Genomic DNA, 21,815 nt, shown 5'->3' with positions numbered 1-21,815 from the left:
TGCGGTCCCTAGTCTTTAGTCAAGTGTTTTACTTCTGACCCAGCTCTCAGATCCATAAGTTGAAACTGGTTTGAATACTGTCTTGTATACAACTAATTCAGTGTTCTGACTAATTTCTCTCTTATTCCATATGAATTTATTCAATTGACTTCCCACCATACCAGTTTCGTTGATTCTGTTGTCTATTTCTATATTTAATTTACCATCTTCAGTAAAAATTGTGCCTAAGTAGCTGAAATGTTTTACTTGTTCAACAGGTTCTCCATTCACAACACAGTTGATATTTTCAATCATTCTGCGTATTTTCATTGTCTTTGTCTTTTCAATGCTGACCTTTATCCCATATCTATTACAACAGTTATTCGATTTAATCAGAGAATCTTGCAGACGTGTAGCGGATTTATTTAGATGTATAACATCGTCCGAGTAAAGCAAAGAGCTGACATTAACATATCCAATTTTGATATCATTATTTAATACCACTTTCCTTCACGATGCGATCCATATAGATAATGAATAACAGAGGGGATAATGTACATCGTTGTCTCACACCAGATTTAACATTAAAACCACCTTCCTGTACTTCCTTCAATTCTAACTGCTGACTTACAACTCAAATAAAGACTAAGTATTACTTGATATAATGCCCCATCGACACCATATAACTATAGTGTATTGAATAGCTTCTCTCTTGGCACCTTGTCATATGCCTTTTCCAAATCAACAAAACTTAAATACAGATCTTTGTTATATTCCCATGCTTTCTTGACTATTTGTCGTAAAGTGAAGATCTGATCCTGACAGCCTCTATTTGGCCTGAATCCAGCTTGTTCTTCACCAAGCTTTTCTTCCACAATTCTTCTCAACCGTTTCTCAAGTATATTTGCATAAATCTTGCCAGGAACACTCAGTAGGGAAATACCTCTGTAATTCTCACATTCAGTTTTATTTCCCTTTTTATATATTGGTACTATTAGAGCTCTACTCCAATCATCGGGAATTCGTCCCTCTGTTCTGTCCAGGCTTTCTGAACTATGCAGTGCAGCCACTGTGAGACTTTTATACCACCATACTTCATCATTTCTGGTCGATTATCATATACTCCTGCTGCCTTTCCACATTTCAAGCCTTTGATGGCTTTTTCTACTTCAAGTATGGATATGTATTCCTGACTGCATGCCTGGTCAGTGTCTTTTACCACTATGCTGTCATCACTGTTGTTTCATTTAGCAGTTTTTCAAAGTAATTACTCCATACTTCAAGGATATCTTTTTCTCCTGTTTTCATGTCACCTCAATCATCTCTAACTCCTTTTACAGCACTCTTTCCTCCATTCCTAAGCTTCTTCAACAACCTCCAGAATATCTTATCACCTTCTTGATATTTATTTTCTACGTTCTTGCCAAAGTCCTATGACTTTTGTTTAGCTGGTTAAACAGTGTTTTGTTTTCTTACATTTGTCTCTGTATTCTCTAAGAGCACAAGCTGACATATTTGCCAGGAACTTTTGATATGCTTTCTTCTTTTCCTTCACTGTGTCCACCATGTGGAGTTCTAATTTTTCTATCCTTGCAGACAACTTCACCACATGCCTCTCTAGCTGAATCAATCAGGGCTTTCTTCAAGGCTTGCCACTGAATCTCCAACGGGTTGATTCATGTTCTCAAATTCTTTCATTTTTTCTTCAATAATGTTTGTGTATTTTAGTTCTACAGTTTACATCTGAGAGCTGCTCAACTTTTGTTCGCTTTAAAACTTTCTTACATGTTATTCTTTTCAACATGAAATTCAATTTTATCCTGCTCAAGACTAAATAGTAATCACTTCCAATTTCAAATCCTCTGTACACTCTGGTGTCCTTCACCAGGATGAAAACATCACTATCAATGAGACTTTTCTTATTCCTTGCCTTTTCTCTCCATGTGAATTTGTGCACATTTTTATGTTGGAACATGGTGTTAGTAATAACCAGTCCATGTCCTGAATAGAAATCCAACAGATATTTGTCATTATTATTAGCTTTGCTCTTTTCTCCAAATTTTCTCAAAATATTTTTGTATGTCTCACAATCATTTCTACTCTGCTATTTAGATCCCCAACAAGGACCAACTTTTCCTTTTTCATTGTGTCAGTAGCTTTCTCTAGAGCCTCAAAAAATTCCTCCACTTCTATCTTAGTAGAACCTTCTGTGGGACCATAGGCACAAATAAGTCTCATTATCAAGTTCCCCATTCTGATATTTGCCCACATCACTCTACTTGAGACTGCCTGCCATTCAAGAAGATTAGCCTCGTATTTTGTGTTGAATACTATGGCTACCCCTTCTTTTCCTTGATTGTCATTTCCTGAATATAACATTTTGTATTGATTGCTCAGATAGATCTCACCAGTTTTTGTCTTTTTTGTTTCAGTCACCTTATTATGTCGATCTGGTACTTATCTAATTCCTCAGCTAGCTTCATTTCTTTGTCATTCAGACTTCTTATGTTGATAGTACTGATCTTTAAATGGTGATGTTGAGTTTTCAGATTTGTTTCAGTAGCTGACCTTTCGCAGTTCGCCCTGGTTCTCTGGTGAAAACAACGGGGGCCTTGTTTAACTGGGCTATGCCCCAGTTGGCATGAAATTTTGTCATGTTGTACCATCTTTTTTTATTTTTGGTTTAACCAATAAGAATACAATTTGGTCGGCTAAATCCCAAATTGCCAGCCCATCCTCGCTCGTTCAGTATCCAAGTAGATAACCAACAGGGTGCACCACGAGAAGGTGAGGTTTGGACATTAGGTCAGAAGCCCTGGTCGGTTCTCCGCATTCCTTTAAAGGCTATGTGGAGGTCTCCTCTCAGTTATACAGCTTTGACCCTTAAGCACCCTTCTTCCCTCTTAAATGTTTATAATCCATATTTAGAAGTCAGTTTGAATTGTGAACATGAAGTCTCCAAGGAAGATTTCACTGTTTGGGTGTAATAATTAGACCATAGGAAATAAATCTACAGAGATAAGTGAATAGGTTATAGTTAATAACATAATTAGAAATGCAGCAAATAAAAGCAACAAAGTGATAGGAGATTTTGAGCTAGAGCAGATGGGAGAGGTTCTAGATTTAGCAATGTCTGACATGTCATGCAAGAGTTGATAAATATGCATGCTGTCAAAAAGAATCAAATTGTAGGTTTGGATAGGTGAGGATGCCATTTGTGGTTTTGTGATAAATAGATCAGTTTTGTATGCAAGTGATGGAACATGTCATTGAGGTTAGTGAGTTGGATCAAAGTGTTTTTTTTTACATGGGATTTTATTTTTTTTTTTAGAGTTGGAGGAGGAAGCATGTATTTTTTATTTTATTTACGATGTGCATTACAATATATCCAAATAATTTACATTTTTTGTTTTGGTTTGATCATTTTTATTGGCAATGATTATTTGAATTGATAGTAATAAATAATTCTTGAGGAACTTGCTGAGATTTAATAAAATTTGGCATTGAGGATCTTTAGTAAAATATTTGAGGTGATAAACAAAAAACAAATTGATATTTTGTGACCTGCATTATAACTTTATTACAAAAGTCCATCATTCAGTAAATGTCTTTGAATAGTGTTACTTGTAACTTTGACATCACAATAAGCCTTTCCAAAAACAGTGGTAATACCAGTAATTGAAAATTCAGCCCCATACCATTTCAATTGTATTGCATGTAAACAATTATATGCAAAATATTCATAGCACAGTTACAAGAATGATGGAACCTTGCACTCTTCAATTGGAAAATATTTGATTCCAATTCTTGTCATGATGAGAGAAATCTTTATATGGAGGGTCAGCCAACTCACTTTCAACTGAAGGCTAGTTAGTAGCTCATATAAAGATAGCAGGGTTTTATCTTCCAAAAACTCAGCAGCAGAATACAGATAAATTGGCCAGAGAATGCACTCAATTAACAGTCAAAAATGCTATTATTGGATAATACAGGTAATGGATAAAAAAATGGAAACAGTGACATGCTTCTAACGCTTCTATTATATTAATCGAAACAACACCATATTGGTGTTTTGTCCAATGTGGGCATCTAGGACATCCTTTATTCTTGAGGGAGAGACTATCAGTGCTTGGAACTCAATAGGAGGAATTTTACACTATTTGTGCGACAGAAACTGGATGAATTTGCTGGAAGTTTATTTTTCACTTGGTTAGACTATAATAAATTTAGTTTAGTCCTTTATCCAAGTGTAAGCAAACAAAGTTTGCGCCTGAAAATATCTTCAGGATAAGGTAGTGCAACACTAGGCAACTCCGAGCAAAGGTGGACCTAGCTCTCATCACTCCTTGTCTCAGTATCTCCCATAATGCAAAGCACATCTCCTTGTGGACATGTATACTGCTATGCATTAAGGGAAGGGCCACTACCCAGACCGGTTTCAACCTTTATTGAGGTCTCGTCAATGGGAGGCAGACCCAACCGTTAAGATACTAAGGCAGAAGCAATAGGAAAGGTCATATTTACCTATAGGCGTTGCCAACAGATGTACCACCTGTTTGGCAACTGGTGTTGGGGTTGGAGTTGCCAACAGGTGGTAAACCTGTTGACAACTCCTATAGGTAAATATGACCTCTCCTGTTGCTTCTGCCTTAGTATCTCAAACGGTTGGGTCTGCCTCCCACTGATGAGACCTCAATAAAGGTTGAAACTGATCTGGGTAGTGGCCCTTCCATTAATGCATAGCAGTATACATGTCCAAGGAGATGTGCTTTGTATTATGGGAGATACTGAGACAAGGAGTGATGAGAACTCAGTCCAACTTTGCTCGGAGTTGCCTTGTACCGCCTGTTGGAAACTGGTGTTGCAGGTTGGAGTTGCCAACAGGTGGTACACCTTTGGCAAGGAGATGTGCTTTGCATTATGGAAGATACTGAGACAAGGAGTGATGAGAGCTCGGTCTACCTCTGCTCGGAGTTGCCTGGTGTTGCACTACCTTACCTCAGTCCTGAAGATATTTTCAGGTGCAAACTTTGTTTGCTTACACTTGGATAAAGGATTAAACTAAATTTATTATATTCTAACCAAGTGAAAAATAAACTTCCAACATCTTTCTCTAAATCCAGAGCAATTCAAGAATAAGGTGGTACGCGTGTTGGCAACTCCTATAGGTAAAGGTTGAAACCGGTCTGGGTAGTGGCCCTTCCCTTAATGCATAGCGATATATATCCCCAAGGAGATGTGCTTTGTATTATGGGAGATACTGAGACAAGGAGTGATGAGAGCTCAGTCTACCTTTGCTCGGAGTTGCCTGGTGTTGCACTACCTTACCCCAGTCCTGAAGATATTTTCAGGCACAAACTTTGTTTGCTTGCACTTGGATAAAGGATTAAACTAAATTTATTATGGATCAATTTGCCTTTGTTTTTTGGAAGTGGAAAACATTTCCTGAGAGCTTGCTCCAAATTTTCCCATAATTGTTCTATAGTCTGGTAATTGTTCATATATAGTCTGGTAATTGGAATGACCATGGCGACAAGACACTTCACCATCATGTTCTGCAAACCACTGGGTGATCACATTTACTCGATGAATGTGAGCATTATCCTTTTGAAACATGGCACGCTGCATAGGAGAAATGTGTGTCAACATGGGATGAAGATGATCACTTATGATTGTAAGATAACATCCACTTTACCTTCCAATATAAATGGACCCATACCATGCCATGAGAATGCACCCCAGACCATTACAAAACTACCAAAACCTTTCACAGTTGGAAACAAGCACTCTTGCTGGTAAGCTTCTTTCAGCTGATGTCACACACATATTCGTCCGTTTTGCAGCAAAAATTGTGAACATCACTACCACTAAATAATGCAAAAATCACTACCTGTGATTTTTGCATTATTAGATGCCTTGACGTGAGTGATCAAAGGCTTGTATAGCAACCCAACCATGATATCCAACTTTGTATAGTTCCTGGCACAGAGTTTTTGTTGAAATGAGTTTCTTACAACTGGTGTTGAATTTTTTACAAAATTGCTCAGCAGTAGCCCACCTATTTTTCATGGTACAATGCAGTAATGCTCAAACATCCCTCTCTTGCAGTAACCCCTTTTGCCCTCTATTGCATTTCGCTGATGATATTTGTCCTGTCGACTGCTATTCTAACATAACCTTAGAGACTGTTTCTCGACTAACATGTGCAGTTTCAGCTGTTCTGGTCACAGATATACCTGCCAGCCTGGCTCCAACAATCATGCCCCTTTTCAAAGTCACTGAGGTCCTCTCTGGATTCCATTCTAACATGCAATAAATAGCAGCAGGTCTCTGTTTATTTTTATATACACATTCCTAGGAATGTTGGGAATATATTTGCACATCAACTGTCTGTGTTTGGTGCATTGTAGGCACTGCATTGCAACTACCGATTAACACAGCTCGCTAGCTCAGCATTTCCATTTTTTTTGTCCATTACCTATAGATAGTATAGTACGTAGATGATGGATAGTTATGTACTATATGAAGATAGAAGAGATGTTGGGTTGTGTTGGATCTTGAATAAAAAGATTTCCTTAAAGAAATAATTTATTTAGGATTCAACAAGTTTTAGCTAAACAATTAAAATGCTTGTACATAGTTAAAGATACAAATTGTTTTAGTCATATGCTAGTACTATTTTTGTAATATTACTTAAAGGTAAACGATGTCAATTTTTTGCAAGAATTTATAATGGAAGAAGTATTCTTTGTAAGATATATGTTAAGGCATGTAACAGAAGTTCAAAGTCTACTAACGAAAACCTCGGGTGAATTGCATAGCCTATGGCAAATTGTCTACATGCGGGGCGGCATGTGCTCGGTATTTTCCAGGAAGATGCGGTATGCACACAGAATTCTCCAGGAAGAAGCGAATAGAAAAAACAACATGTGCGCAATAAGAGGGTGCCAGGCAGAAAGGTATGGAAGTGAAGAGGGCGCCAAAGGTAGTGGATATAAAAGTGGTTTGTCCCTCTTTCAAGCTGCTTTTAGTCTCTGTCTTTTTGTCTGTTTTACTTTGAATTTTCTTGTGAAGTCGGGGCGAGTGTGAGATCTTATCAGTAGCGTGTAGTTATTCACGGCCATCATTTCGAGATGTCGTATGGAAGGATTCGATGAGGAGATAATCGGCAGCATTCCGAGCAAGCTTGAAGGAACTGACTGCCATATATGTCCACATGGATTGGTCCGACCCATGCTGTTTCTAGTCCACAATGGGAAAGAAAGGCAGAACAATGAAGTTCAAGCCTAGCCTGTGAGACAATCATCTAGAAGAAGACTGCACATTCCCTGGGATGAAGTAAGGATAAGATGACAGAATGAATATACTTCCAGAGATATGGTAATGTTAAAACCTTTTGTAATTCTTTGTTAAGAAAGAGAAGAATATTGTAATATGGAAGAAAAGAGATGTTATGTTTCAGAACTCTATACTTGTAGGAAAAGGACTATAGTGAACATTGGATAGCAGTGTTTTAAGTCTTAGGGCTATTTCTCAAGTAATTAATTGAATGAATTATAGTTTGAATTGTTGTGAGTAATTATCTATAAAGTTACCGATGCGATTAAATTAATTAAATTAAATTAAGGGGATATTAGATCCACACTGTGTTTAAACCGAATAAGAAACTCAAAGATTGGAATCAGAGTATTTAAGTTTCAATCAGGGTATTCATTATTTAAGTGATTAAATTAATTTGAGAGAATGTGTAGACCACTAAGGATATTTGGAAGATGCTAACAAAATTTTGTGCCGTGGAATTAACCTATGCTTAAATTGTTGTATAGAATACAGTTGCTATGCTTAACCTTTTACTTAGGATACCTATATTCCAATTGAGTTTATTCTTGTAAATGTGTAACCTTAGGAATTTAATAAATGTATCTTGAATATCTTAACCTGGTTTGTGCTTTGAATTGAATCCAATGCATCCCTTGCTAATATCTGAATCTGAGCAGGATAGAATTATTTGACAGAGACCATGACTGCAAACTAAAGTAAATTTAGTGACATAGATAAAACTGAGATAAGAAACATTTAGTAAATTGATTAGCTTAGTATATTTTCTGAGGATTATTCCTTGGTTAAGAGGAATTTGTAATCTAGGGATCTGGCTGGCACAGCTTGATCAAATAAATATTGCCAGAACCTGATTTAGGAGGTGACTCCAGACCGTTATTACTGAGGATAGGGCTCTATTCAGAGGTCTACCCTTTGTTAATTATTTATTATACTTAATCATTCTAAGAATTGGCCAGTTGTCTGGATAGATTTTACAGTGAATGCGAGAGTGCAGTGTTATGTTAGTTTCATGAGTATAGACCATAGAAGTACGTAGTTAAAGTGATAACACTACACAGCGATAGTTTAATATAATAGGAAGAACACAATTAAAAATATAAAAATAAGGAAATGTCACGACATAACAGTTGTATGGCATAAAGCATACTACAGTAATGAGTCCTTGGAGATGTCATATAGTACAGTCAAGTCCCAGTTATCTGACATAAATTGGACCCACATGTAGTTTAATAAACAATAATATCATATAATACAGAAATGTATTATCTGATATTTTTGATGTAGATATGGGATGAAAGAAATGCAAATTGAATGGGGATCTGGTATTAGTTTGAAATCTTGTTGATTAGTAACATTATGCAACTATAGAAATTACATCAATTGCATGAGTATATAATATTTTGAATGCAGTAGTTTATTTAAAAAAAAATAGTGATTACAATTTGTTTTTCTGTTCTATATCTCTTTATTGTGGTGAGCTTGCACCATCATCTCAATTGCATGACATCAGTAGCAAATGCTTCCTGTTGTTTCGTGTGTTTATTTTTACTATTCATTCCATGATTAGAGGCCCCAACTTTTCCAACACCAAATTTAGATGCAATTTTTTGCACGGATTTTTTTAATAGTCTTTTTAATGCTTCTTTTTTATGCCTCCATTTTTTGCTCAATTGAAAGAAACACTTTTTTCTCTTTTCGTTTGCCTTTTTAATGGAAAAAGAAATTACAACCGCAATTTATACAATTTCATTCCACAGACCACCAAACAGTTAGGCCTGTTGTGAAATATGATGGACTGAGATATATATATAAAAACTAATAAGGGGTGTAACTGAATTGTGCATGTCACTGTAATTAGCTTGGATGAGACTCGGGCTGAAATAGCTCACATTGTATAGGCATGTTGGATAAACTGCAATGTTGGGTAGCAAACAGTCATATAACTCATAGTTAAAAATATACAACCAGATATGTCTTTAATATAAATTAAAATTTTTATATTAGTCATTTAATTTAGCCTCTATTTGAAGAAGAAGGATAGCTCCATCACCCGGTGTGCTTTTATTATTTTTATTTTTTATTTTTATCTTTTGGTATTGTATACTACTACTACTACTATAACATTTTTAAAAATTTTATCATTTGCATGTTTCTTTTTTTTAATGAAACAGCTGTTACTGATATTCAGTAAACTTCAGTAATCTTATTAAGTAAGAGATTCATAAGAAAAATATGATGTGAAAGGAATAAAGTGTGCATAAAGATGATGTCAGTTATGAAAATTATAAGGAATAGGCCAGAAGAGGTACAACTTAGTATGAAAAGAAACTGACTCTGCATGCTAAAGACATCCCAAGCAATTCTATTTTTATGCTGCAAGTAAAAGAACAAATGAATATGAAAGAATAACCCTACTGAATGCATATACAGAAGAGACTGTTCAACTTATGAGTGTCCATTTCGCTAAAAAAAAAGTTATCAATCTGTGTATGCAACATTGTGCTTACTGCTACCTCTTCATTGGTTGAAGAGACTCAGGTATATGATGAGGTACTAAAGCTATTGCACAAACTGATTAAGAATTTGACAATAGTACCAATGGGTTATCGGTACAGATGGTAAAAGGGTGGTGTTCAGTTGAACTGGCTATTCTTTTGATGAGGCTATATAATTTGAATCTCTAAATAGTGAAGATTCCACAGGAGTAAAAAGAATGTATGGTAATTCCACTGCACAAGGGTGGTGTAAAGATTAACAATTTATCAACCTATCAGTATTTCTGTAGTGGTGGTGAAAAAGTTGGTTAGGGCTTGCATATAGAAATGGGTTGACAGAGAATCTATGCTTTGCAGTGAACAGCATGGGTTTACTAAGAGAAGGTTGTGCTTGGACAACTTGATTGCATATGAGACTTCTTGGATTTTGCTAAAGCTTTTGACAGAATACAGCATGAAAGACTTGTACAAATAGGAGAAGATGGGGTTATGAAATATTAGCATGGATAAGAAGATGGTCAACAAATGGTTATATAGGGGATTTGAGTCTGTAAGATTTAAGGTAACCGATGGTGCACCACAAGGATCAGTCCTTTATCCATTGTTATTCAGTCTATACATTAATTGGGGTTGGAAAAATATGACAGGACACATCCAGCTATTTGCTGATGATAATGCAAAGATAGGCAGAATAATCAGGAATGCTGCTGATACGCACTACTGTACTTGGCAGAATTATTTGATTAGGCAAGAATTGTGGGCATGTGAAAATGGCTATCAGTTCAATTTTAATAAATGTAAAGTCATGCACTTTAGTGTGATTAGATATCCAATGTCATATTATATTGGCAGGATTATACTAAAAGAAACTGATTAGACTATGGATCTTAGAGTTTTAGTAGATAGGAAGTTGAAATTCAAGGGCCATATAGCAAAGATTGCAAATATAACTCAGAAGATAATTGCAATGCTGAAATGTATCATGACATGGTAAAGATAGGAAGTTATTATGCCTCTTTACAAGGCCTTGATAAGACCTCACCCAGACTATTGTGTGCAGATCTGGTTTCTGTGGGGATTCTGATACAGTGGAGAGAGTGCAAAAGAGAGTGTTAAAAATGATAGGATTGTGGAATGCAGATTATGAAGATAGATTGAGAATGTGGAGTGCAGACAGAGAAGGAGAGGGGTGATATGATTAAGAATTGAAATGGTCATACAGGATGTTAGTAGATGGATTTGTTCATTTTATTTTTATGGAGATAGGGGAAAGGATGAGTGCGCATCCTTGGAATTTAAGAATGAATGGTGCCAAGAAAGGGGGGGGGAAGCTAGATTTTTCTCACATAGAATGGTGTGTGATTGGAATGGATTGTCATTAGTGTGGTGAGTGCTGTAGTGTGAACAAGTTCATGAACAGGTATGACATCTAGTCTGGGTAATATGTGGCTTCCCTTGATGAGTACTTGAGTCCCTGGAGGGCTCTCTTAATAAGAAAAATAACTTCTCCATTTTTATTTTGTGATTATCTTACCTCAGAAATATCACTTGTACACAAGGACTGAAAAATGTTTGCTGACTGACCACTGTTAACCATTTATATATTAATGTGTTTATTAACCTGCAAATAAAAAATTCATACATTTTGTAAGTGATACAAGACCATTTATTATTATTATTTTTTTATTAATGATACTGTTTTTTGCTGTTTTCATTTCTAACACTTATGTTTTGAATCCCTTTTATGGGAAAAAAAAATTAAACATTTTCTTCTCTGCTGTAAATAAACAAATGTTGAAAACACAACAAAACCTTTAGGTCTACTTTAGTGGATTTCCAAATTCTGATTGGCTCCAAAACGTTGTCAGATGACCAGCGATGTCATAAGACATGGCAGCAACTCAAACAGTCGAATAGCGATGACAAAGGGTCATCCTAGAAGTTGTGAAAGGAAGCTGTGAGCAAGAGGGTGAGGAGTGGTTTCTTTGCATGGAGGGTGGTTGAACTATGGAATGCATTGCCTGATAGAATGGTGATAGCAAGAACAGTCAATGAGTTCAAGGAGTGGTATGATAAAGACTTTGTGTTTCCTAGGAAGGACCTCTCAGGATGAGTCATTTGACTCCATGGAGGCCTGAATAATAATAATAATAATAATAATATTTAGGTTAGAATCTATATAAAGAAATACTTCGGGAAAATAACTACTTCTTTCTAAACTTTCCAAGTTTTAATATCCATTAATAATGGTTTGTATTCTGCACATTCCATCACTGGATAAGAAATGAAGTAATTACTTCTCTCCACTGTGTATCTATATTAGGTTGCCATGTTACCTCACAGTATGACCGAGCACTCTCTAAAGATAAAATGATTTGTATGTATCCTTTTCTCTCACTGGTTATATTCCATTATTACAAAATCAGTGATAATCAACAGAACAAGTGTTTAATGATCGGCATTCCCAACAAATGCAATAAGTAAGATAAACATGCAATAAGTAAACCACAAAAACTATTTATAACATAAAACGTGAAATGAAGTCAGCATAATGATATGTGTATGACCAAAGCTTGAAAATTCTCACTATCTGCAGACAAGCAGATGAGCACATTTTTCAATCCCTGATCATACACATATCATTCCTTCAGCATTAGAAAAATTATTATTATTATTAAGCTATAAATCACCCAAACCAACTATCATACCTTTCCTTAAATTCATTTACACTAGATGCACTCACTACCCATAAGGGCAAATTATTCCACTCAGTCACTGCTCTCTGTGAGAAATACCTAGCTCTTACCCTTTTCTTGACTGTGAACAATCTTACCTTCCATGGATGCCTCCGTGCTCTCTTCCTGCCTTCCATATAATGAAAAATTTCATAAGTTGAAATGCCATAACACCCATTCAAAAGTTTATAGACCTCTATCATATCACCCCTCTTTCTCCTGTTAACCAGAGTCTGCAATCCATATACTCACAATCTGTCCTCATAATCTAAATCCCATAATCCTGATATAATCTTTGTAACTCTTCTTTGCGCCCTTTCCACAGCTTCTTTATCCCCTTGGAACCCGGGAGACCAAATCTGCGCACAATAATCCAGGTATGGTCTTATGAAAGCCTTATAAAGAGGCAAAATTACTTCCTTATCCTTACATGTCAAAGTTCGCTTCAACATAGCAATTATCCTCCGAGTTGTATTTGCAACTTTTGCTATGTGATCTTTGAATTTTAAATTCTTATCCACCAATACACCAAGATCCTTTGCCTCTTCAGTTTCTTGTAGCATAACTCTGCCAATATAATATGCTGCTGGAACTCTAATCATGGCAAATTGCATAACTTTCCACTTACTAATATTAAACTGACAGCCATTTTCGTTTGCCCAGATCTCCATTCTATTCAAATCATTTTGTAATTGCTGAATATTAGTAACATCCCTGATTGCCCTGCCTATCTTCGCATCATCAGCAAACAATTGCACATCTGATGATAGACCCTTCTTGATGTCATTAATGTATAGATTGAACAATGATGGCCCAAGGATCTTTCATTTATCATTATTTTGAAATGTAAATAGTTAAGTAGTAGACATAACTATAATTATGAGAAAATTTTTGGTCTTGTTTCAAGACCGTTTTCAGTGTATGCAGTTAGACATTTAAAGAGAAAAAATAACATTTGAAAATTATAATATGTTATAATATATGATGTTAAATGCAGAAAGAGAGTTTGATCTGTAATCATTAGAATTCAAAGAAAATGTGATACTGAAATTATCATATTAAATTATTTAGCATAGTCATGAAAGGTATGAAGTAGAATAACTTTTCCAAAATTAGGAAAATTATAAGGAATCATTTCTGTTTCAGTTCATTTGATGATTATAAACTTAAAACTTTCTTTATATAATATTTCTAATAAAATATGGATAAATAATCTTCTTTTTGTTATCCAAGTGTTTACAGAATTCTTTGCTTATGTGGTCTATCATATTATGGACAGACACGTTTGTTTGTTCAAATTTATTTAGAAGGATACATTCAGTGCCCATTTATATGCTATAGGGCCTTCTGTCTCTTCATGTGTGAGAGTAATATTTTATTTTATTTTATTTTTTTAAAAAGGTTACATGATTCTGATAAATTAGGTCTTGCATTCACATCATATCTACAGAATTCATGGCTTAAGATTGAAGTTTCACACAAAGTTCTTTTTATCTTGAATCCTCCATCTCATTGTATCATTATTCTATTCCATTTCATTCTATCCATCAAGTTTTTTGGTTTCATAGATAATTCTGGAATTTCTTTGAAATTCCATTTATATTAATATTGTTCCTATGAGTAATTAGTAAACAGATCTATACAATATTCTGTATGTAATATACACTTATTTGTGAGAAGTAAATTATTTTTGTACTGAATATCTCACGAGACTTATAAAACAGCAAAGTAGTTAATAGAAAATTTATTAGTTTTAGTATTGTAATATCAGAATTGAACTCTAGCATTTATTGAGAGTGCTAAATGAACTATTTATTTAATTATAAGTATTTGGCTTTTATGGTAGGCTTAGAGTTAAACATTGTTAATGTTTCATTGATGATTGTATTCCTTTCAATTTATTGTAGTTGTGTATAGGATTGCCAAGAAGAAATTCTTAAAATGTTTGCTAGTAGGTACAAATATCATGTGCTTAATAATTACTGAAAATAACTGACTTAAGTCAGTTATTTTTCAGCAATGATTAGCTAAGTATATTTTGAACTAAGAGCACTATAATTAAAGGTTATGGTTTTTCATTGTAAAAAATCCACGCCTGTTTATAGATATCGCTGGCGTCAAATTTAAGTTGCACAATGTTGAAATATTTTTCATGCCAGTGATGCTTGTAGGCAGACATAGTTTGCATATAGGCATATTGTATTAAAAGTATTATAAAATGCTTTGATAAGATTATTTTATTTTAAAAAAAATTCCTTTTAAAAATCACTTACAAATAAAAATGTGAAAGCACATATCTAACTAACACAGACACTTATGGATGAATTGCTGTTTTTAATGTTTATTATCAAATTAAAATATCTCATCATAAAACAACTGATTCACAATTCATTCCATCTATCTTCTGAGAATTATTCTTCTTTATTAATTTAAAATGTAAGTTTTTCTAAGTTTTGAAAGGCTATTGCAGTTCTCACTTACATTGCATTGTTGAGGATAACTCACATGTTGGCTTTGAAACTTATTTCTTAGAGCCAAGCATTTCACTCTAAGAAATAATTTTTATTGTTATTTGTACAATGTCATTTGTAGAATAAATGTTTATAACAAATTCTGGAGACATTGATTAAGGGCAATGTACAAATGCTTGTGTGTTGCTGATGCACACCATAAGTGACATTTCCTATCCCTTGTCAAGGCTTCAGCATTAGAAAAGCTTATGTGTAGTTAATATTAACATGAAAATAACTGCAAACAAGCTTTTTAGGTTTTCTAATGCTTACTGTTTTTGTGAATTGTGAAGTTAAACTCTTAAGCAGTGAAAATTTCATGTTACAATATTACTAAGCATTTCCTCTCATATTATGTTTATGTACATGTCAAATTCTTTGTTTTGTGAAGAATAATATTTTGCTGAATTCCTGCAGTATATTATTCTATTTGGTCTTCCTTTATGTATTAGGCTCATGGTATTTTATTTTTTATTATTTATTTATAAACTTAAATTTTTAAGTTTATAAAATTATGTGATTAATCCTGTTATGTCTCTCAACCTCTATTCTTTTGTAAGTTTTTTTTTTGTGGAGGTAGAGGAACAGTTTCCAGAAGGTAAAACTGCTACTTCTGTATGAAACTAACTCACTTTTATGAAATGTGCTTTAAGTGTTCATCAGTCTTTTTAACCAAAGGACATCATCATAACTATATTATGCAAGCATGCATTATGTAACAAGTAGTTGCATGATTTTCTGATTTCGTCATGATTATACCAGTATTAGAGTAAAATGTTATTCTGATTTGGAAATTGCAAATTCTCAGCTTCTTAAGCAATTTGTTATAATTAGAAGTTGGATGATTAAATATGTCAAAGTGATTATATGTTTCGAAGGTTGACAGTGCTTATTATTATTATTATTATTATTGACACACCTATCTCCATGGAGTCAGGAGACTCATTGTGGGAGGTCCCGCTCTCACATGCACAGCTTTATCATACCTCGATTTAAATGCATTCACTGTCCCTGCGCTTACAACTCTCAGGCAGTGCATTCCAATTACCCATCACTCTTCATCCAAAAAATCTGCTCCTCACCCTCTTGTTCTCCCTCTGTCTCCAGATATTCTACAAGTAATCTCATCCATGTTAAACTGGTAATTACTCATCTGAGTGGTTAGCGTATCTGCTCTCCAGCCAAAAGGCTGTGGGTTCGAATCCCGTCGTGGGATTCGAACCCACAGCCTTTTGGATGTTTGTGATTGTCTGTGAAAATACTAGTGGTGATGGTTGTCAGTAGATGGCATTGGTGTAGTTGTGGTTCATTGTAGTTTGTGGATTGAGTGGTGGAGACAGAGTTGTAGAGTAGGTGCTCTCCCTCGATGAATCTTTGGACTCCCTGGAGGTGTCACATAATAATAATATGTCTCGATCATGTCTTCCCCTCTTCCTTCTATCCACTAGACTCTGTAATTTGCATTCTCTCAATCTTTCCTCATATTCCACATTCCGGAGACTAGAAACCAACTTAGTCTGTTGTCTCTGAACCCTCTCCTACATTTCATCATCCTTTTGAAAACCTGGTGACCAAATATGTGCATAGTAATCCTTATGTGACCTGATCAAAGCCTTGTACAATGGAACCTTATTTCTACATGTCAGTGTTCTCCCCATCATTCTCATAATCCACTGTGTTGTCCTCACAATTTTAGCAGAATGACCACAAAATTCCAAGTCCTTATCGACCATCACTTCCAGATCTTTCATCTCCTCCACCTCCTCTAAAATATCCCCACCAAATCTATACTCCACACTATATTCTATACTACTAAATCTATACTCCACACTATATTCTATACTACTAAATCTATACCAGTCTATAATATATTCTATACCACACTAAATCTATACTCCAAATCTATAATCATCATCTTCCCATCTTTGCTTCCCAAAATTTAAAACCTTACATTTTGCAACATTAAACCGACATCCTCACAAATTCGCCCATTCAGTTCAGTCAGTCTATTTAGGTCCTCTTGCAAAGCCACAACATCTGCTCTACTTCTTATAACTCTCCCTAACTTTTCATTATCTGCAAACAGCTGTATATCACCATTTAAGTCCTTTCCAATGTCATTTACATACAAATTAAACAACAATGGCCCTTCAAACAACCAAAGTCTATTCATTCCAGTCTATATTATCATAATTGAAATCGCCTGTGATGATCACCCTTTTCTTATTAGCCAGATCAATTTGTCTAAATATTTCCTTCTCATTTCCCTAACACTTCCATATTACTAGGTCTATAGCAACATCCTACTAACATTTCATCATGTCCACCTTCACACCATACTGCTTCAAACCACTGTCAGTATATGGACTAGGGTGAAGATACTCCTTGCATCTCCACCCTAGATGGACACAACTCCTCTGCCATCATTAATAGCACTCTTCCCCCCCCCCACCCCACCCATTGCTTTGTCTTCACGAAAGACTACATATCCTTCCATCTCTATTTCTGTTAGCATGTCATCCTCATTCAATCATGTCTCACTTATACAAACAATTTTTGGGCAAACGAACTCTACCAATGCTACAATTTCATTCCCTTTGTTTTAAATACTTCTAGCATACACACTAGCTCATTTCTGTTTCTATAACAAGTCCCACTAACTCCACTTCTTAGATATGACTCCTCCACACTTCCCCCTGTTCTTTCCTGTCTATCATCATTAATATTACATCCCTCCCCAGACCTAAATGCCACATTTGCATCCTTGACTATCTTAATCCTTTCTTGTGCACTCACATGTCTACTCCTGAAACCATCATCTACACTTTTCATACAGTGTTTCCTCCTATCCCCATTTCCCTATCCATTCTGTGTTCTTTCTCTCTCATTCTCTCCACCTGTGCCACTCACCTTTCCATTCACAAACTTGCCTACCTTACTCTCCTGCTATTCCACAACACACCCTTTGCTTCCTCAGGTCTTACATTCACTTCAGTCATTCTCTCTTGCAGCAACAATTTCTCCAGCTGACGTACACCAAATCCATTCAAATGTAGTCCATCTCTTTTATACACTCTGCCTGTGCCTCAAACTCATCCCAAACATTCACAAATTAAACTCCTTTCTCCTCACACAACTCTGCTAGCATACCATTTGTAATCTTTGCTTGCCTTCTCAACTCATCATACCTGGGCAACACACTATCTTACCTGCTACACTATTATCTTTCACTCTCCTTAACAGCCTCATGACATTCCTCTTTATATTCTTCTTGTTACCAGTCAAATCATTCTTTCCAACTACCACTACCAACTCTTTTGCTTGCATACTCTTCTCATCCAGTGCTTCAACCACCCTGCTCATTCTACCTCCTGGAAAATGGACGACCTTGTGTGTCTTTTCACTCACCACTCCTCTTATCATCGAATCTCCATACTGTGCCACTCTCAAATTATTCGATATTTTTTTCATATCTTTTGTCTCATTCTTCTTCACATTCCCATGCAAATCTGTAATTCTCCTCAGTTCATTTCTCATATGTTTAATCTCTTGCCTCATCTTTACCAACTCTGATTTTATATCTTCAGTTAGTTTTTCAGTGCCACTTACTCAAATCGCATTTTCACTACACAGCTGATAGCCATGTGGCGTGCTCATATAATTGAAACCAGACACACACCAAAAATCAGAACTGCTGTCATAATAGATCTATAGTGGTTGGCTGTAAATGAGATACATGTTGGTTGCAAAGTCCCCCTGGAAATTTTAGTAATAAGAAAATAATTATTTTTGATCCCATCTTCAGAATAGCAGACCATCCCCCCCCACCCCCAATCCTTTCTCTGTTTTTTTTATTCAACCTAACCCTCATGTTACAGGAACCATGTGATTCAACTCTCTTCTGCTTCTCATTAAGGTTTAGCCATTTGCTTTTGCTTGTTTTGGCTTCATTAGCCTGCATTTTGCAGTTAGCTTCTTTTCTTTCTTTCTTTTTGTCTATATTTCTCTGCTTCTTTTAGTCTGTATAAATGGCCTTACCATTTCTCCTCATATTCCTTAATATTTTCAAACTATAAATAACTAATCTTCTAATATCTAATAATTCTCTTCTGATATCTTTATTTTTATATGATCTAATTGCATACATCCTTCAATTGTTCCTAAAAATTTCATTTTATGATGCTTGTATTTTACTTTGATTTTTCATTTTGATTGTCCATATTTCTGAACTGTATATATATTCGAAGACCTGTATTCGAATCCTGTCTAGGATGCGAAGAAGACCAGGTTAGCTAGTCTCATACAGAGGTAGCAGCTCCCCCCCCCCCAAAAAAAAACAACCTCATTTCTTCATGCAAAACAGGCAAACAACCAGAAGAATACATGCACACTACAGGAATAAGGATTAACTGCTATATTTCTGTTAGATCTGGTTTCAAAAGTCTGCAGAGTATGATTAGGTCTACATTTAGAACTGAACAGAACACAAAAATAAATGACTATTACTTTATAGAATTTAACTTTTTTTTGTATTTTTTTTAATTCATTGTCATTATGTTCATTTCACAGATTTTTCTGACATTTATTTTATTTTTTTGGCTTTATCTGTCTTTTGAATGTTATTGTTCATTATAAGTAATTAAATTTGCTGAATCTTCTACGACTAGTTTTGATCTAATATGATTTTTACCTTTAAAGTTTAAACTTTTAAACCATGTTTTTTTTTTATCTTTAAATTGTATTGTTGCTTATTTAATTCATAAACTGATTTAAAATTCCCCTTCATTATTTTATAATATAATCTGATCATCTCTATGTAGCATTTTGACAACCATTCTTGTTAACTGGATACCCTGTTTAATTGTTATTTATAATTTGATTGGCGGGAATATATATATATATATATACACAGTAAGACCCCGAAGTTACGCGGTAGGTGGGACCAACAAAAAGAGTGTAAGTTGAATTCGTGTAACTCGGGGTATAATTTTGCATGTAATTTATATATACAAACATACAATTGGGACCGAAGGTTTACAAAAACACCTATATTTTTTAAGAAATATAATCATAATTGTAGTTTTTTGTACATAAAAAAAAAGTTATTTCGGTGTCGATGGTTTCATAAAATCTAATAGATTTGTCTGATGGCATAATGTCTTTTTCTTGTCACGCAAAATTTCTTCATAGCAAGCTAATGATTTTTTTATTCCTTGCCTTGTGGCTACAATTCGTTCCTCGTTAGAATCTATGTCCTCCAAAATCTGTAAACCTTTCTTTCATGATTGTTCTTACTGTGGATTCCTGTAGATCGAACTTCTTTGCTAGCTCGCAAAATTTCATTCTGCCTTCAAAATCCTTAATAATGTTCAGTTTTGTTTCTTCTTTTCTTGCTAGCAGTAGAAGAATCAGACTTGCTTGTTTTGGATGACATTATTATTTTTTTATGTGATAAAATTTTTATCAAGACATTAAACAATTGCAAGGTTTGTAGACTACAAAAATCGTGTATGATTGGAGACTGCGCGAAACACATCAGTGCTTGTTCACAGCACGTGCAACACTGGCAAATGCGGCCGGCACCTGAAAGATACGATTAGTGGTAAGGCATGAAGCAGGATGGGAATATGTACATATAAGAAACCGCATAACTCCAGATTTGCGTAAGTCGGGGTATGACTGTGTGTATGTATATATATATATATATATATATATTTTTTTTTTTTTTACAAAAATAGATCTGAAGACAGACATTTGTATCTTATTCATTAATTTCTTATTAGAAGCATTTTCTGTCTATAGATGTTAAATATATCTCCAAATTAAATTCTCATCTTTTTCAATAATTTCTTTATCAGTCTGATGTATCTTTCGATGATTAATAAATAATCTTTGAAATCTTTCATGTAAGTATTCTCTGCTGTCCTCCAAACCCAATTCTTCCTTTTGTCACTCTGCATAAGCTATCTAGTTCAAGATAAACCACCTCTCTCTCTCTCTTTTCTTTTTTTATTTATTTTTATATTATATATATATATTTTATTTTTATTTTTTTTTTATTTTATTTTTTTTTTGCTAATGGTTTCATTTTATTGCACTTGGACGTATTAACTACTACTAATCTTTTTTTTTTTTTAAGATCTCACTAATTTTATGTAAAATATAGTTTTTAAAAATTGAAAATGAATTCTTTTGTTATAGTCTAGCATTAGAAAAAGAGGCAGCTAAACACAAATCGGAGCTTGAAGAAGTAAGGTCATCTGCTGATAAACAAATTGAGAGCCTTCAAGAACAGCTTGATCTTGCTGAGGTAATATGCCTGTGTGTGTGTGTGTGCGCATAACTTTATTTATTTGTTAGCTTGTTATTAGAGAGTAAAAGGATTTTTATGAAATAAAAGTAGCCAAAATTTACATGAGATCATTTAGAAAAAAGTAAGGGTACTCATGGAATACTATTTATTCATGAGTAAACAAGTATTTTGGCTTAGGTGGTGATTTACATTTTTGTTGCACTTAAATGGAATAACTTATAGCACAAAAAGAAATAATTAAACAACAGGTTTAATAGATTTCAATATTTCATCTCAGTCAGAGAATCATCAGCAGCACAATGTCAAAATTGTAATAACACACCAAAAAACATGCAAGAAAAAATTTCTTCCAATCATTGTTTCTTGCTTTTGTGTGTGTGTTATTACAATTCTAGCACTATATATTTCTGATGTCTATGTGTTGGATCGTAACTTCTTCTCA

At 34.6% G+C, this 21,815-nt stretch overlaps 1 protein-coding gene across 5 annotated transcripts in view; it reads left to right on the top strand.

Moving 5' to 3' along the window:
- LOC150103910 (uncharacterized) overlaps window positions 1–21,815 on the top strand; it is a 589,709-nt gene that overhangs the window by 140,610 nt on the left and 427,284 nt on the right. For all 5 annotated transcript variants that reach the window (XM_090397176.1, XM_090397175.1, XM_090397178.1 and 2 more), the window contains exon 6: window positions 21,262–21,370. In XM_090397176.1, coding sequence (XP_090253302.1) covers window positions 21,262–21,370 — 109 coding nt within the window. The remainder of the gene's footprint in view (window positions 1–21,261; window positions 21,371–21,815) is intronic.

The sequence above is a fragment of the Typopeltis vanoorti genome, chromosome 8 (genome assembly GCF_054136105.1).
Source record: "Typopeltis vanoorti isolate ZY-2024b chromosome 8, IOZ_Tvanoo_1.0, whole genome shotgun sequence".
NCBI lineage: Eukaryota > Metazoa > Arthropoda > Arachnida > Uropygi > Thelyphonidae > Typopeltis > Typopeltis vanoorti.
The sequence above is the reverse complement of the archived record's forward strand: the minus strand, read 5'-3'. Positions and strand labels throughout refer to the sequence as shown.